This window comes from Vidua chalybeata, chromosome 30 (genome assembly GCF_026979565.1).
Source record: "Vidua chalybeata isolate OUT-0048 chromosome 30, bVidCha1 merged haplotype, whole genome shotgun sequence".
NCBI lineage: Eukaryota > Metazoa > Chordata > Aves > Passeriformes > Viduidae > Vidua > Vidua chalybeata.
This window is the reverse complement of record NC_071559.1, coordinates 1,036,257-1,052,861: the sequence shown is the minus strand read 5'-3', so window position 1 is coordinate 1,052,861 and position 16,605 is coordinate 1,036,257. Positions and strand designations below refer to the sequence as shown.

Genomic DNA, 16,605 nt, shown 5'->3' with positions numbered 1-16,605 from the left:
TATTGGTTGGTGGTTTGGTGTGGGCGTGTCCTAAGGTGAAAGCGGGATATGGGGGAAATTGGGGGAAAAGCGGGGGGGGTTACGAGGGCGCTAAGAAAGAGGGGGAGGGGCTTCGTGGGTTTAGGAAAGCGCGGATTGGTGGAAATCTCTAAGGGGGCGGGGCTTAAGGGCGGCCGGTGCTGATGATTGGAGGAAATAAGCAGAGGGGGCGGGACCAGCGCGGACGCCGCAGCCGGATTTGTGGCGAGGAAGTCGGGGCGGGGCACTTGGTGTGACGTCACTTCTGGTTAGCGGCATTTCCGCGTCCTGCTGGGCCGGCCGTCGCCGCTGATCCCGGAGCGCTCCGGGAGCGGCTCGGGCCCCCCGGAACCGCCCCGCGACCGCTCCGGAGCCACTCCGGATTCCTCCGGAACAGCCGCGGCTCCACCTCCGGACTCTCCTGCGGCTCGGCCCGGCCCGGCCCGGGCCGCTCCCTTCCCGCCCCGGGTCCGGTGCGGGGCCGGCCGGGGATGCCGCGGCGCGGCCCGCGCCATGTGGTACATCATGCAGAGCATTCAGAGCAAGTACTCGCTGTCCGAGCGCCTTATCCGCACCATCGCCGCCATCCGCTCCTTCCCTCGGGACAACGTGGAGGATCTCATCGGCCGGGTGAGGCCCCGCGGCCGGCACATCCCACCCCTTCCGCGGCCGGGCCGGCCGGCTTGAGTCCCCCCGGGACTCCGGGTCCCTCCGACGGGCACTGCCGAGCTGTCCCCGGCTTGAGTCCCCCCGGGACTCCGGGTCCCTCTGACGGGCACTGCCGAGCTGTCCCCGGCTGTCCCGCTCCCTGCGGAGCCTCCGCGGGGACTCTGGAAGGGTTTTCGGGTCCCGAGAGGGGAAGATCAGGGCATCTCCGGTTGGTTTAGAGACTCGAGGCTTTTCCTTCCACCCTCTGGACCCCCGGGGCCGGGGGGGTCTCCGGGCGCCGTTCGGTGACAGTGAATTGGTGAAACACAAGCGGGAGCCGGGATTAAGACCGATTATAAACGAACCCACGGGATTTCTCTTAATTAAGCCTTCCTTGAAGGGATGGGAAGCGCAGGGAAAGGGTGGGATTTGCTGACCCTGAGGCGGTTCCTGCAAACCCCCGGGATTTGTGTGAATTAACCCTTTCTGAAGGGATGGAAAGGGGGGAGTTCCTGACCGGGGGGGTTCCTGTGCTCCCCAGGGCGCCGATGTGAACTGCCTGCACGGCACCCTCAAACCCCTGCACTGTGCCTGCATGGTGGCTGATGCCGACTGCGTGGAGCTGCTGCTGCAAAAAGGAGCTGAGGTAAAGCTTTGGAAAAACTGGAAATGGGTGGAAAATAAGAGGCAGGGAAGACAGGAGGAGCTGATAAACAGCTGGGGTTAGAGCTGATGTGTTTGAGTTGGATTTTGGGAAAAAGCTCTTCCCCCAGAGGGTCATGGGGCAGAAGCTCCAGGGACTGGGGTTTGGACAACACTCCCAGCATAGTGGGGGGATTTTTTTGAGTGTCCTGTGCAGGGCCAGGGCTTGGATTTGATGATCTTTGTAGGTCTTTTCCAGCTCAGGATATTCCATGGGCTCATATGCCCTCACTAAGTGGCACCAGGGGGAGGTTCCGTGTCCCAACAGGGTGGGAATTCTTGGGCTGAGATTTTGGGAGAGGAGGAAGAATTGGAACCTAAATTTTTGTGCTGAGCTGTTGGGGAGGCTGAGGAGGGAGAACTAAAACCTAAATGTTTGCACTGAGATTTTGGGAAGGAGAGGGGGTAGGATTGAAACCTAAATTTTCGCACTGCGATTTCAGGAGGCTGGGAAGGAAGAATTAAACCCTAAATTTGCTGGATTTTTTACCCCACTTTCCCCTGGCTACTGGGCTAAACCCTTCCTCATTTTTCCCTACATCTGGGATTTGGGACCTTTGACTCTTCCCTTGCTGTGGGATCCAGCTGACCCCCAAACCGTTTGTTTTTTCTCCCCCAGGTGAACGCCCTGGACGGCTACAACCGGACAGCCCTTCACTACGCAGCAGAAAAAGATGAAACCTGCGTGGAGATTTTATTGGAGTACGGAGCCAACCCCAACGCCCTGGACGGCAACAAGGACACGCCGCTGCACTGGGCGGCCTTCAAGAACAACGCCGAGTGCGTGCGGGCCCTGCTGGCCAACGGCGCCCTGGTCAACGCCTTGGACTACAACAACGACACCCCCCTGAGCTGGGCGGCCATGAAGGGCAACCTGGAGAGCGTCAGCGTCCTGCTGGACTTCGGCGCCGAGGTGCGCGTGGTCAACCTGAAGGGCCAGAGCCCCATCTCGCGCCTGGTGGCGCTGCTGGTGCGGGGCCTGGGCACGGAGCGGGAGGATTCCTGCCTGGATCTGCTGCACAGAGCCACGGGACACTTTGAGCTGCGCAAGAACGGGAGCCTGCCCTGGGAGGTGGCCCGGGACCCGCAGCTGTGCCAGCGGCTGACGCTGCTGTGCTCGGCGCCGGGCACGCTGCAGGCGCTGTCGCGCTACGCCGTGCGCCGCTCGCTCGGCCTGCGCTTCCTGCCCCAGGCCGTGCAGCAGCTGCCGCTGCCTGCCTGCCTCAAGGACTACCTGCTGCTGCTCACCTGAGGGAGGGGCACCTGCCCTTCCCCTGCATCCTGCCTCAAGGACTACCTGCTGCTGCTCACCTGAGGGAGGGACACCTGCCCTTCCCCTGCATCCTGCCTCAAGGACTACCTGCTGCTGCTCACCTGAGGGAGGGGCACCTGCCCTTCCCCTGCATCCTGCCTCAAGGACTACCTGCTGCTGCTCACCTGAGGGAGGGACACCTGCCCTTCCCCTGCATCCTGCCTCAAGGACTACCTGCTGCTGCTCACCTGAGGGAGGGGCACCTGCCCTTCCCCTGCATCCTGCCTCAAGGACTACCTGCTGCTGCTCACCTGAGGGAGGGACACCTGCCCTTCCCCTGCATCCTGCCTCAAGGACTACCTGCTGCTGCTCACCTGAGGGAGGGACACCTGCCCTTCCCCTGCATCCTGCCTCAAGGACTACCTGCTGCTGCTCACCTGAGGGAGGGGCACCTGCCCTTCCCCTGCATCGCCCCCCCCCCGCCCCGGGGAGAGGCTCCCCGCTTGCTTTGTGACTTCACAGGTTCCTCTCCGTGGTTTTTGTTCCCCTCGGCCACCTCGGACCCTGCTGGCCGCTCACGCTGCCTCCCTTTTGTCCCCTTGTCCCTTCCATTTTGTCCCCTCCGTTTCTCCCCGTCCTCTCACACTCCCTCCATCTCCTCCTCTCTGATCCCTCTGCTTCTCTCCCTGTCCCCCCCTTTCACTCTCCTGCGATGAACAATATCCCTCTGATGGCAAATTATATCCCAGCTGTTGGATTAATCTGGTTTTCCCCTTTTTTTTGGTTTTTTTTGCCTTGCGAAAGGAAGGTGTTAAAGGAAAAAGTCTCCTTTGAGGAAGGACCCAAGGCAGGAAATTGTGGGTTGGGATGCAGAGTAATCCTCTGGGATGTGTTGGCTGAAAGTCAAAGATCCAGGTTTCTCCAGCATGGAGAGTGAAGTTCTCCCTGTTTATCCATAATTTTTATGCTGCATCAAGAGTGAAACCACCTCAAAAACCAAAATTTTGCAGGGCTGGAATTCTTGTGGGCCAAAGAAATCTTCTCCAGAGAGCTCCATGTGGAGCTGAGGGCTTCCCTCCCATCTCTTCAATCTCTTCCTGAGGTTCCCCACCAGGAATTCACCCTTTGGTGTTGGTTTGGGGTTTTTTTTTGGGATCTATTCCAGGATCCAATGGAAGAGCAGCTCTCCAAGGTGAAACCAAGCAGCTAAAAACTGCTATTGTTATTTTGTGGGATGAACCTGGGGGTGAAAGCTCAAGTTCTACCTCTTTTATCCCTCTCTGTTATGCTGTGCAGGGAAATCCTGAGGATCAGGAGGGATTTGGTGTCAGTGGGATCTAGGTTCGCCTTTCCATGGATTCAGAGAGACCTGGAGCACTTGGACAAGCACTGAATTTATTGAAACATCTCCATTTTGTGACTTTTAACCCTAAAAACCTCAACCTCCACCATCCATCCTCAATTTATCACGACATCGCTTGGGGACCACTTCCCCAAATCCCATAAAATCCCCAAAAAAGCCCCAGGACGCTGCGGGAAAAGGGGATTTTTGGGGTTCCTCAGGCTGGCAGTGGCCACCGTGGCTGTCACAGGGTGGCCTCGGGGACCAGGACCTTGCGGGTCAGGTGCTCCAGGTGCGCCGTCTCCGACGTGTCCAGCTCGATGTTGTACTTGGCCAGGATTTTGAGGATGGGCCGCAGCTTCAGCCACCACTGCTCCTTGGGGATGCGGTGCCTGAGGGGACAGGGACAGGCTGGGGACATCCCTGGGGAGGGATCCCCGGCTTTATCCCACTTTCCCAGGGTGGGGAAGGGAGGGACGGGGCGGGGACACGCACTCGAAATCCGTCTGCTGGCGCAGCTCAGCGATGGGCTGGAACACCAGGCTGCGCTTGCGCATCCCCAGCAGGCACGCCGAGTCAGCCGTGTTGGCAAAGATCCGGCCTGGGGGGAACACGGGAATGTTTGGGAACCTCCTGGAGGCGAGTTGGGAATGTTTGGGATCCTCCAGGGACGTGGCAGGGAAGGGTGGGAATGTTTGGGAATCTTCAGGGGTGGGAGAACACCTGGGAGGGGAAGTTGGGAATGTTTGGGATGCTCCAGGAGGTGAAAAGCTGTGGGAGGGTAGGTTGGGAATATTTGGACCTTCCAGAAAGATGGGAGGGGAGGTTAGGAATGTTTGGGATGCTCATGGAGCAGGGGTTGGGAATGTTTGGGATGCTCCTGAAGCCAGGGGTTGGGAATGTTTGGGATGCTCCAGGAGGTGAAAAGCTGTGGGAGGGTAGGTTGGGAATATTTGGACCTTCCAGAAAGATGGGAGGGGAGGTTAGGAATGTTTGGGATGCTCATGGAACAGGGGTTGGGAATGTTTGGGATGCTCCAGGAGGTGAAAACGTATGGGAGGGTATGTTGGGAATATTTGGACCTTCCAGAAACATGGGAGGGGAGGTTAGGAATGTTTGGGATGCTCCAGGAGGTGAAAAGCTGTGGGAGGGTATGTTGGGAATATTTGGACCTTCCAGAAACATGGGAGGGGAAGTTGGGAATGTTTGGGATGCTCATGGAGCAGGGGTTGGGAATGTTTGGGATGCTCCAGGAGGTGAAAACCTATGGGAGGGTAGGTTGGGAATATTTGGACCTTCCAGAAACATGGGAGGGGAGGTTAGGAATGTTTGGGATGCTCCAGGAGTGGGAAACATCCCCCAGAATCCGCTGGAGGGCCTTTTGGGAATGGTTTGGGAATGTAGGGTGACTCTGGGGTCTCTTTGGGGTCCCCCATCCAGCAGCACCCACCATGCCGGGAGCACTCCTTGATCTTCCCGGTGATCCAGGCCACGGCCTTGGCGCCCATCTTGGTGCCGAAATTACGGTCAAAGGGGGTGGGGCTGCCTCCCTGCCCCAGGAGAATCCAGGATGAGCCAGTGAAATCCCCCAAATCCTGATCCCATTCCCGGGGAAATCCCAAACCCTCACCCCGCTCCCACCTGCTGCATGTGCCCCAGGACGTTTTTCCGGCAGTCAAAAACCCCTTTGCCCTCCTCGGAGTAGAGGTTGTAGATGAAATCTGTGGTGTAGTTCTCATTGCAGCGCTCGTTCCTACAGCAGGGACAGGATCAGGCCCAAATCCCACAGTTCACCCCATCCCAAACAACTCCACTGATCCCAAACAGCAGCTCCATGGTGAGACCCCAAATCTTCCACTCCTAACCCATCACCACAGTGAGAGCCCAGTTCCCCTGATCCCAAACCCAGTCCCCACGGCGGTCACGTGAGGTCCCTCCCAAAGCCGGGGCCCACCTGAGCACAAGCCCCCTCTTCACCGTGGTCTTCATCTTCTCCGTCAGGTGGTCCACGTTGGCCTGCGGGGTCGGGAATGGGGGTAGGAGCGGGGTCAGGAGCGGAAACCTCATTCCACACCACCCTGGTGACGCCGGGCACAGGGGACAGGGCTGTCCCCACCTGCAGGTCACGGCTGCTGAAGGGCTCCTCGAAGATGTAGGCGGCGTCGGCGCCGGCCGCCAGCCCAGCCATGGTGGCCAGGTAGCCACAGAAGCCGCCCATGGTCTCGATGATGAACACGCGGCGCTTGGTGCCTGCGGCCGACTGCTTGATCAGGTCACACGTCTGCAGCGGGGACAGGATTTGGGGTCAGGAGAAGGGATTTAGGGCCAGGTTGTCATTTAGGGTCAGGGGATTTGGGGCGCCCGCTGCAGACTGCTTGATCAGGTCACATGAAATGGGGGATTTGGGGTCAGGAAAAGTGGTTTAAAGTCAGGGGAGTTGGGGGATTTTCCATCAGCGTCTCAGAGTGGTGACAGTGGTGGGAGAAGTGCTTTGGGATCAGGGGAATTTGGGACTTCCACTGGGATCTCACTGTGGTGATGGTGTTGGGGATTTAGGGTCTGACCATGATGATGGTGTTTGGGACGAGGGGGATTTTGGGGAGGTATCTGGGGTCTCACGGTGGTGATGGTGTTTGGGATCAGGACGGATATGGGATACAGGATTTGGGTTCTCACTGTGGTGATGGTGTAGAGGCTACAGGATCGGGGACTGTGATGATGGTGTTGGGGATTTAGGGTCTGACTGTGGTGATGGTGTTGGGGATTTGGGGTCTGACCGTGGTGATGGTGTTGGGGATTTGGGGTCTGACTGTGGTGATGGTGTTGGGGATTTGGGGTGTGACCGTGGTGATGGTGTTGGGGATTTGATTTGGGGTCTGACCGTGGTGATGGTGTTGGGGATTTGATTTGGGGTCTGACCGTGGTGATGGTGTTGGGGATTTGGGGTCTCACAGTGGTGATGGTGTTTGGGACGAGGGGGATTTTGGGGGGGTATCTGGGGTCTCACGGTGGTGATGGTGTTTGGGACGAGGGGGATTTTGGGGGGGTATCTGGGGTCTCACGGTGGTGATGGTGTTTGGGACGAGGGGGATTTTGGGGGGGTATCTGGGGTCTCACGGTGGTGATGGTGTTGAGGGCGGTGTCGGCGCCGATGCTGAAGTCGGAGCCGGGGACGTTGTTGGAGACGGTGGCGGGCACGATGCACAGGGGGATGCAGAGCTCATCGAAGCGCCCCCGGCCCTCCACCATCTCCAGGCCACCCGTGAACGCCTGAGGGACAAAGGGGACATCAGAGAGGAGAGGAGCAGTGGGAACACTGACCACACCCTGACCAGACCTGGCCTCCACCAGCTCCAGGCTGCCTGCTGGCTGGGGGATAGCAGGGGGACACTGACCCCACCCTGACCACACCCTGCTGACCACACCCTGCTGACCACACCCTGCTGACCACACCCCGCTGACCACACCTGCCCACACCCCACTGACCTCAAAGCCCCCGATGATGATAAGACCATGAATCCCAAATTTGCTGATGTTGGCGCTGATCTCCTCAAAATATTTCTTGGGCAGAGTCCTGGGAAGGGGAAACTCCTCTGGATGAGCCTGACCAGAGGGGGACCCCAGAGAGACCCCAAATGACCCCACACGGAGGGGGGAGTCACCTCTTGGTGCCCAGTTTGGATCCTCCCAGCCCTGTCCAGCTGCCCACGGTATTCCAGCCAATCTCCTCCACCTGGGGGGGTGAAACATGGGTTTAATGGGGTGGGAGAAGGATCTGGGGTCACACTGGCCCCCCTTGGCCCTATCAGAGTGACACTGGGGTCACACGATGTCCCCTGGCTCGGGGACAGCAGCAGATCAGACTCACAGCAGGGCTGGGGTTTGGACAGGGGTTAAACACCCCCATCCTGAGGAATTCCTGAGGAATCTCCATCCCTGCAGTGCCACAACTGCCCCTTCCCAGGCCCTTTTCTTGCACCCTTTTCCCACAGGGATCTCCCCATCCCAAAACCCAACCCCTCAAATCCATCCTGCACTTCCCAAAGTCTTTTCCCAGACTCTTTTTCCACTGAGATCTCCCCATTTCAAAACCCAACCCTTCAAAACCGTCTCCAGTCCCTCAAACCCATCCCACACTTCTCACTCCCTTTTTCCACCCCCTTTTCCCTCTGGGATCTCCCCCTCCCAAAATCCAACCCTTCAAACCCATGCTGCACTTCCACCCCTTTTCCCTGTAGGAATCTCACCATTTCAAAAATGCAGCCCTTCAAATCCATCGTGCCCTTTATCCCATAGGGATCTCCTCGTCCCAACTCCTTTCCCCCACAGGACCCTCACCATCCCAGCCCCTCAAATCCATCCCAAGCCCCATTCCCTGTAGGAATCCCACCATCCCAAGCCCCATTCCCTGTAGGAATCCCACCATCCCAAGCCCCATTCCCTGTAGGAATCCCGCCATCCCAAACCCCGTTCCCTGTAGGAATCCCTCCATCCCAAACTCCATTCCCTGTAGGAATCCCACCATCCCAAACCCCGTTCCCTGTAGGAATCCCTCCATCCCAAACTCCATTCCCTGTAGGAATCCCTCCATCCCAAACCCCGTTCCCTGTAGGAATCCCACCATCCCAAGCCCCATTCCCTGTAGGAATCCCACCATCCCAAATTCCATTCCCTGTAGGAATCCCACCATCCCAAACCCCATTCCCTGTAGGAATCCCACCATCCCAAGCCCCATTCCCTGTAGGAATCCCACCATCCCAAACCCCGTTCCCTGTAGGAATCCCACCATCCCAAGCCCCATTCCCTGTAGGAATCCCTCCATCCCAAACCCCATTCCCTGTAGGAATCCCACCATCCCAAGCCCCATTCCCTGTAGGAATCCCACCATCCCAAACCCCGTTCCCTGTAGGAATCCCACCATCCCAAGCCCCATTCCCTGTAGGAATCCCACCATCCCAAACCCCGTTCCCTGTAGGAATCCCACCATCCCAAGCCCCATTCCCTGTAGGAATCCCACCATCCCAAGCCCCATTCCCTGTAGGAATCCCTCCATCCCAAACCCTTTCCCCTCTGGAATCTCCGCATCCCAGACCCTTTCCCCACGCCATTCCCCCCTGGACCCTCACCATCCCAAAGGCCAGCCCCTCGAAGCCGTCGTGCACTGCGAGCATCCGGTGGCCGTGGATGAGGCCGATCCTCACGGTCGCCCGCACGGCCGCGTTCATCCCGGCGGCCGGAGCGCCCACGTTCATCACGGCCACCGTGTACCCGCTCTGGGGACAGGGACGTGGGGACTGGGGTAACCTGGGGTGGCTTTGGGGTATCCTAGGTGGGATGGGGGTGGGATGGGGGTGGTACCCTGTTGGGGTGTCCCCTCCCCGTGCCCTCCCCAGTGCCCCCTACCTTGGTGGCAGGCGGGCGGATGTGAGCCAGCAGCTTGTAGACATTCCAGTTGTTCTGAAAGCTCCTAAAGGTTGGGGAAGTTGAGGGTTTTTGAGACATTTTGAGGACGTTGAGGTTGCAGGGACAGGGACGTGGAGGTGCCACCCACCGGCCCCGCAGCTTCACCGCGTCCTCGAAGCGTCCCTCGTTCATGGCTGTGGTGACGTCCTTGGTCTGGGGGCACAGAGGGGGATTGGGGTGGGATCTGTCCCTGGGGTGGGATTGAGGTGTCCTGGGGTGGGACTGGGGGGGGGGGAATTGGGGTGTCCTGGGTGGGATCAAGGTGTCCTGGGATGGGATCAGGGTGTCCTGGATAGGACTGGAGTGTTTTGGATGGGATTAGGGTGGAATGGGGTGTGCTGGGCTGGGATCCATCCCTGGGGCAGGCTTGGGGACACTCCCTGTAGGGTTTGGGGACATCTCAGGTGTGGGAATCATCCCTGGACTGGGTCTGGGGCCACTCCCAGTGTTCCCCCATCCCCACTCACCACCTGGACACACTCCATGAGGGGCAGGCGCACGGCCTGGTTGCCGGACAGACTGACCACGCAGGCCGGTGTGTCCGGCGTCCCCTCCAGCAGCGCCATCACGGCCTCCACGCCCATCCTGCTGGCCTGAGGGGACACGGGGGTGTCACCTCCCACGGGGGGCTGTCAGTCACCTCCAGGTCCCCTCGTTTGGGACTGGGGTGAGGGAGGAGGTGCCCACCAGGATGCGGTCGAAGGCTGAGGGAGTCCCCCCACGCTGGACGTGGCCCAGGATGGTCACCCTGGTGTCGTACCCCAGACGTTTCACCACCAGCTGCGGGGACACAGGAGAGTTCCGGGACTGGCCCCAAAAAGGGAGGGGGCAAAGGGGGTTGTCCCCAATGTCCCCCTGTCCCCACTCACGGCTTTGATGTCATCTGAGGTGATGGGTTTGCCATGCTTGTCAATGGCGCCCTCGGCCACGATGATGATGTTGAGCCTGGAGCCGCCGTCACGGGTCTGGGGGGATCACGGGGTGGCAACAGAGATGGGGGGAGATCATCCCCATCCATCCCTCCATCCATCCATCCATCCATCCATCCATCCATCCATCCATCCATCCATCCATCCCTGTGTCCATCCATCCATCCATCCATCCATCCATCCATCCATCCATCCATCCATCCATCATCCCTGTGTCCCTCCATCCATCATCCATCCATCCCTGTGTCCATCCATCCATCATCCCTGTGTCCGTCCATCCCTCCATCCATCCATCCATCCATCCATCCATCCATCCATCCATCATCCATCCATCATCCATCCATCCATCCCTCCATCCATCCATCCATCCATCCATCATCCATCCATCATCCATCCATCCATCCATCATCCATCCATCCATCCATCCATCCATCCCTCCATCCATCCATCCATCCATCCATCCATCCATCCCTCCCTCCCTCCCTGTCTGTGTCCACCCCCGTGTCCATCCCTGCCTCCCACCTCAGCCAGCCTCCTGCACAGGTGCTCCTCCCAGTCATCCTCAGGAGGTGACTCGGGGATGAAAACCCAATCAGCGCCGCAGGCCAGGGCCGTGATCAGCGCCAGGTACCTGAAATGGGGCCAAAACCTGCTTTTGAGCCACTTCCCCCAATTTTTTGGGGCGACAAGAACCCCTGCCAGGTGCCACCAGGACGTACCCGCAGTGCCGCCCCATCACCTCCAGCACAAAGGTCCTCTGGTGGCTGCGGGGACAAGAAAGCGTCACCCACCCGAAACGGGAACACCGGGGGGGGGGGTTGGGAACAACAAAGGGTGTCCTTGTCACCTCTGCGCCGTGGTGGTGATGGCGTCCACGATCTCCATGATGCGGTGCAGCGCCGAGTCGGTGCCGATGGTCATGTCGGTGCCGCAGAAGTCGTTGTCGATGGAGCCCACCATGCCCACGATGTTCAGGTGGCTCGAGCGCTGCGCCTCCTCTGCCGTGATGCCACCTGGGGAGGGGGTGGGCAGGAGGGGGACGTCATCCTCGGGTGGCCGCTCGGGGGGTAGAGGTGTCAAAGGGATTGTTTGGGGGGGAAAACGCTCAGCTTTGGGTGACAAACCCCCGTGTTTTTTGTGTAGGACACCTTGATTTTGGAGCAAAAACTCTTTTGGAATCACAAACCTTCCCACGCCCTCCTTTCCTGATGTGGGACCCCCCCCCTCCCCTAAAATGTCACCTTAGGGGGAAGCAGTGCTGCAAATCTGTGTTTTGGGAGAAATTCCCAAATTTTTGAGTGCTGCACCCTGATTTTTTTAACCACACCCTCTTCTCCCTCTGTGTCCCCCCTTAAAGCATCTTCAACAGTGCCCCAAACCTCCATAATTAGGGGAAAAAAACCCAATTTTTGAGTTTCACATCCTGATTCAAAACCAAACCTTTGCACACCCCCTGTTCTCTCTGTCTCCCCCCTCCAAAATGTCCCCTTGCGGAGCAAAGGTGTCCTAAACCCCCACAATTAGGGAAGAACCCCACATTTCTGTGTGCGAAAACCCAAATTTCTGTGTGCTTTTGAATCCCAAACCTTTCTCTTTTGACCCCAACCCTTTCCCTCCGCCCCTCTCCCTTGCCCCAGGGTGGTTTCGGGGCTCCCCCGGTACCGGTTTTGAGCAGCTCTGCCAGGAGTCCCCCCCACTCGGCGCGGAAGGTGTCGGCGCCGGTGAGGCTGCCGTCGCCGCCGATCACGCACAGGTTGGTGATGCCACGCTTGACCAAGTTCCGCGCGGCGCGCAGCCGCCCCTCGCGCGTGCGGAAATCCTGGCAGCGCGCGCTGCCGATCACCGTGCCACCCTGGGGACAGCGGGGCGTGGGTGGCCTTGGGGCTGCCTGTCCGTCCCTCTGTCCGTCCGCCCGTCCCATCCCCACGTCCATGTCCACCCCTCGCTCCAATTCCCCCCATCTCAGCTCTGCTTTTGGGTCATTTTCTGCTGAGCCCAGGCTCAGACTGGAACCAGTGAGGGACAAACTGGGAGCGGTGAGGACCGCACCCAGTGCCCCCCCCAGCTCAGGAGGGGATCCCCCCTGTCCCCGTCCGCGTCCCCCTGTCCCCGTCCGCGTCCCCCTGTCCCTGTCCGTGTCCCCCTGTCCCTGTCTGCGTCCCCCTGTCCCTGTCCGTGTCCCCCTGTCCCTGTCCGCGTCCCCCTGTCCCTGTCCGTGTCCCCGTCCGCATCCCCCTGTCCCCATCCGCGTCCCCCTGTCCCTGTCCGCGTCCCCCTGTCCCCATCCGCGTCCCCCTGTCCCTGTCCGTGTCCCCCTGTCCCTGTCCGCGTCCCCCTGTCCCCATCCGCGTCCCCCTGTCCCCATCCGCGTCCCCCTGTCCCTGTCCGCGTCCCCCTGTCCCCATCCGCGTCCCCCTGTCCCTGTCCGTGTCCCCCTGTCCCTGTCCGTGTCCCCCTGTCCCCATCCGCGTCCCCCTGTCCCCATCCGCGTCCCCCTGTCCCTGTCCGTGTCCCCCTGTCCCTGTCCGTGTCCCCCTGTCCCCGTCCGTGTCCCCCTGTCCCTGTCCGCGTCCCCCTGTCCCTGTCCGCGTCCCCCTGTCCCTGTCCGTGTCCCCCTGTCCCTGTCCGCGTCCCCCTGTCCCTGTCCGTGTCCCCCTGTCCCTGTCCGTGTCCCCCTGTCCGTGTCCCTCACCAGCTGCAACATCATGGACACGCTCTCCCACGTGGCCTCCCTGATGTGGTCGCCACCGTCCACCAGCCCCTGGTAGCCCTGGAGGGGACAGGGCGGACAGTGGTTAAATGACACCTTTTCCCAAATTTTGGACTGGGGCTGTGGGATTTTGGGACTGGGGCTGACACTGACCTCACACACGAAGAACACCCTGGCCCCGGTGTAGATCCCCACGCGCACCACGGCACGCACGGCCGCGTTCATCCCTGCGGGACACCGCGGTCGTCCTGTCACCCCCCCCCCGGTGACATCCCCAAAGCCAGGCCCCTGTCACCTCCCTGCGGCTGCCACCCACCAGCGGACACCCCCAATCCGTCCCCCCCGTGCCCCCCCGTCTCCCCCCCCCCCCACAGCTGCCACCGCCTGGGTTATTTTTGCCCCGGTGACCTTTGGTGGCAGCGCCTGACACGGGTGACAAACACGGGGGAGGGGGGAGGGGACACTCCGGGGGGGCCCCCGTGGCCTAGCACCCCCCCCCATGTCTGTCCGCCCCCCCCATCCTAGAAACCCCCGGAAAAATCCCAAATTTGGGGATGAATCCTTGGGAATTTTGGGCAAGCCCGATTATTTTGGCTCGATACCAAAGTGCCGCTTGGAGTCCCCTGCCCGAATTTTGTCACCAGTGTTCCCCCCCCCCCCGCCATTGCAAAACTCCCCCCGAGCTCCACCCCACCCCAAAATCCAAGGTCATTCCCAGAACCTCAATCCAGGGAAAACCCTGACTGCTGTGGGATCAAAATCCTGATTTTTACCTCAACGGGAGCAGTTTTGGGGACTTGGGGGTGATTTTTAGGGGATTTGGGGGGAATTTCAGGAGGGATTTGGGGCGGAGGTTTTGGGATCCCAGGGATTTCGGGATCCCAGGGGATTTGGGGAGTTTTGGGGGGACGGGAGGAAAATTCAGGGGGATTTGGGGGGGGGGGATTTCTAGGGATTTCAGGCGGGATTTTGGATCCCGGGGGCTTTGGGGTCCTCTTACCCTGCGCGTCCCCCCCGGAGGTGAGGACGGCGATGGCTTTGCCGACCCCCAGGGTCTCGGCGTGCTGGGCTCCCGCGGGGCTCGGGGACATTTTCCTGCCTGGAAAAAATCGGGAAATTCGGGCAAACCCCAAGGCGGGAAGGGCGGCTCTGTCCCTCCGGGTGGCGCTGCCAGCGCAGAGTGGCACCGCTGGGGGAGGAACACGGGGACGGGGACACTGGGACAGCCCCGCTGCCAGCGCCGGGACACTCCCGCCCGGGGGGGCGCTGGGGGACTCCTTACTGGGAGCCCTCCTTACTGGTCCCAGTCTCTATTCCCTGCTGGCGCCACGCTGTCCTTAGTGGTCCCGGTCTCTCCTTACTGGTCCCAGTTTGTCTTTACTGGACCCAGTACATATTCTCTCTGGTAGCTGCTCCGTCCTTCTTACTGGTCCCAGTCTCTGTTCCTTACTGGTGGCAGTCTGTCCTTAGTGGTCCCAGTCTGTCCTCACTGGTCCCAGTCTCTGTTCCCAGTGGGAGCTGCTGTGTCCTTACTGGTTCCAGTTTGTCTTTACTGGTCCCAGTTTGCATTCCCTGTGGTTACTGAGCAGCCCTCCTTACTGGTGCCAGTTTATCCTCCTTACTGGTGCCAGTTTATCCTCCTTACTGGTGCCAGTCTGTCCTTACCAGTCCCTGTCTGTGTTCCCTGTGGGATTTGCTCTGCACTCCTCACTGGTTCCAGACTGCTTTCCTTACTGGTCCCAGTCCCCATTCCCTGCCTCTCCCAGTTCTGGCTAACTGGTGGCCCCAGTGCGGGGGCGTTACTGGTGCCAGTCCGGGGCTGTTACCGGTGCCAGTCCCGGTTCCCTGCCGGTGCCTCTCCCGGTTCCAATTCCCTGCCGATCCCAGTCTGGGGGCGTTACTGGTGCCAGTTCCCATTCCCTGCTGATTCCAGTACCTCCCCCTGACCGGTTCCAGTTCATCGCCGGTCCCGGTGCGGGGCCGTCACTGGTCCCGGTGCGGGGCCGTTACTGGTCCCGGTGTGGGGCCGTTACTGGTCCCGGTGTGGGGCCGTTACTGGTCTGGGTCGCTGTTCCCGGTGGGATCTGCCCTGCTTTCCTTACTGGTCGCAGTCCCCGTTCCCTGCCGCTGCCTCTCCCGGCTCCAGTTCAGCGCCGGTCCCGGTCCGCGGGCGTTACCGGTGCCGGTCCGCGGGCGTTACCGGTCCCCTCCCGGAGCCGTTACTGGTGCCGGTCCGCGGGCGTTACCGGTCCCCTCCCGGGGCCGTTACCGGTGCCGGTCCGCGGGCGTTACCGGTCCCCTCCCGGGGCCGTTACTGGTGCCGGTCCGCGGGCGTTACCGGTGCCCTCCCGGGGCCGTTACCGGCGCCGGTCCCCTCTGCCCACCGGGAGCACTGACCTGCGGAGCGCCGCCGGCTCGGGCCGGGCGGGAGGAAGGACAGCAGGAGGAGGAGGAGGAGCGCGCCCAAGGAGAGCGCGGCCGGGGCCAGGAACCGGCCCAGCCCCGGGGACGGCCCCGGGCCCACCGGGACCGCCACCATGGCCCGGGGACAGCGCGGGGACACGGGCTGGGACCTGGGATTGGCCGCGAGGAGCGGTGTAACGGGACCGGGGTAACGGGATCGGGGTAACGGGATCGGGGTAACGGGATCGGGGTAACGGGATCAGCTGTGACGGGATTGGCCGTAATGGGATCGGTGTAACGGGATCGGCTGTAATGGGATCGGGGTAACGGGATCAGCTGTGACAGGATCAGCTGTGACGGGATTGGCCGTAATGGGATCGGTGTAACGGGATCGGCCGTAATGGGATCGGGGTAACGGGATCGGGGTAACGGGATTGGCTGTGACGGGATCGGGGTAACGGGATCAGCTGTAATGGGATCGGGGTAACGGGATCAGCTGTAATGGGATTGGCTGTGACGGGATCGGTGTAACGGGATCGGCTGTAATGGGATCGGGGTAACGGGATCAGCTGTAATGGGATTGGCTGTGACGGGATCGGGGTAACGGATCAGCTGTAATGGGATTGGCTGTGACGGGATCGGGGTAACGGATCAGCTGTAATGGGATCGGGGTAACGGGATCGGGGTAACGGGATCAGCTGTAATGGGATCGGGGTAACGGGATCGGGGTAACAGATCAGCTGTAATGGGATCAGCTGTAATGGGATCGGGGTAACGGGATCGGGGTAACAGATCAGCTGTAATGGGATCAGCTGTAATGGGATCGGGGTAACGGGATCGGGGTAACGGGATCGGCCGTAATGGGATCGGCCGTAATGGGATCGGCTGTGACGGGATCGGGGTAACGGATCAGCTGTGACGGGATCGGGGTAACGGATCAGCTGTGACGGGATCAGCCGTAATGGGATCGGTGTAACGGATCAGCTGTAATGGGATCTGCTGTAACGGGATCAGCTGTGACGGGATCGGCCGTAATGGGATCAGGGTAACGGGATCGGGGTAACGGGATCGGGGTAATGGGATCGGGGTAATGGGATCAGCTGTGACGGGATCAGCTGTAACGGGATCGGCTGTAACA

General features: G+C 60.5%; 2 protein-coding genes across 6 annotated transcripts; one reads left to right on the top strand and one right to left on the bottom strand.

Moving 5' to 3' along the window:
- Window positions 1–277: 277 nt before the first annotated feature.
- ASB8 (ankyrin repeat and SOCS box containing 8) lies at window positions 278–3,381 on the top strand. Of its 2 annotated transcripts, none has more exons than XM_053967649.1 (3): window positions 278–643; window positions 1,159–1,312; window positions 1,988–3,381. In XM_053967649.1, the coding sequence occupies exons 1-3, from the start codon at window positions 510–512 to the stop codon at window positions 2,618–2,620; spliced, it is 921 nt and encodes a 306-aa protein (XP_053823624.1). In that variant the 5' UTR covers window positions 278–509; the 3' UTR covers window positions 2,621–3,381. The 2 variants fall into 2 exon arrangements, with proteins under 2 accessions (XP_053823624.1, XP_053823623.1); XM_053967648.1 differs by having other exon boundaries at window positions 278–648; window positions 1,208–1,312.
- Window positions 3,382–3,994: 613 nt separating this feature from the next.
- On the bottom strand, window positions 3,995–15,698 carry PFKM (phosphofructokinase, muscle). Of its 4 annotated transcripts, none has more exons than XM_053967468.1 (23): window positions 15,462–15,698; window positions 14,065–14,163; window positions 13,218–13,291; window positions 13,047–13,124; window positions 12,017–12,206; window positions 11,202–11,367; window positions 11,074–11,118; window positions 10,877–10,985; window positions 10,295–10,390; window positions 10,113–10,205; window positions 9,893–10,018; window positions 9,514–9,578; window positions 9,366–9,429; window positions 9,089–9,235; window positions 7,625–7,695; window positions 7,449–7,536; window positions 7,080–7,232; window positions 6,079–6,243; window positions 5,917–5,978; window positions 5,604–5,715; window positions 5,413–5,512; window positions 4,458–4,563; window positions 3,995–4,354 (listed from the first exon to the last, which is right to left on the bottom strand). In XM_053967468.1, the coding sequence occupies exons 1-23, from the start codon at window positions 15,601–15,603 to the stop codon at window positions 4,207–4,209; spliced, it is 2,499 nt and encodes an 832-aa protein (XP_053823443.1). In that variant the 5' UTR covers window positions 15,604–15,698; the 3' UTR covers window positions 3,995–4,206. The 4 variants fall into 4 exon arrangements, with proteins under 4 accessions (XP_053823443.1, XP_053823446.1, XP_053823445.1 ...); XM_053967471.1 differs by lacking the exon at window positions 15,462–15,698 and adding an exon at window positions 15,167–15,350; XM_053967470.1 differs by lacking the exon at window positions 15,462–15,698 and adding an exon at window positions 15,001–15,142.
- Between the last annotated feature and the right edge of the window lie 907 nt (window positions 15,699–16,605).

Bases quoted from the DNA above. Each gene is read 5' to 3' on its own strand.
- ASB8 (XM_053967649.1), top strand. From the start codon at position 510: ATGCCGCGGCGCGGCCCGCGCCATGTGGTACATCATGCAGAGCATTCA. The intron at 644-1,158 runs GCCGGGTGAGGC...CCCTTTCTGAAG, and splicing joins CAACGTGGAGGATCTCATCG to GGATGGAAAGGGGGGAGTTC. The intron at 1,313-1,987 runs GTAAAGCTTTGG...TTTCTCCCCCAG, and splicing joins TGCTGCAAAAAGGAGCTGAG to GTGAACGCCCTGGACGGCTA.
- PFKM (XM_053967468.1), bottom strand. From the start codon at position 15,603: ATGGTGGCGGTCCCGGTGGGCCCGGGGCCGTCCCCGGGGCTGGGCCGG. The intron at 11,119-11,201 runs GTGACAAGGACA...TTGTCCCCGCAG, and splicing joins ATCACCACCACGGCGCAGAG to CCACCAGAGGACCTTTGTGC. The intron at 10,206-10,294 runs GTGAGTGGGGAC...GTGTCCCCGCAG, and splicing joins CCTCAGATGACATCAAAGCC to CTGGTGGTGAAACGTCTGGG.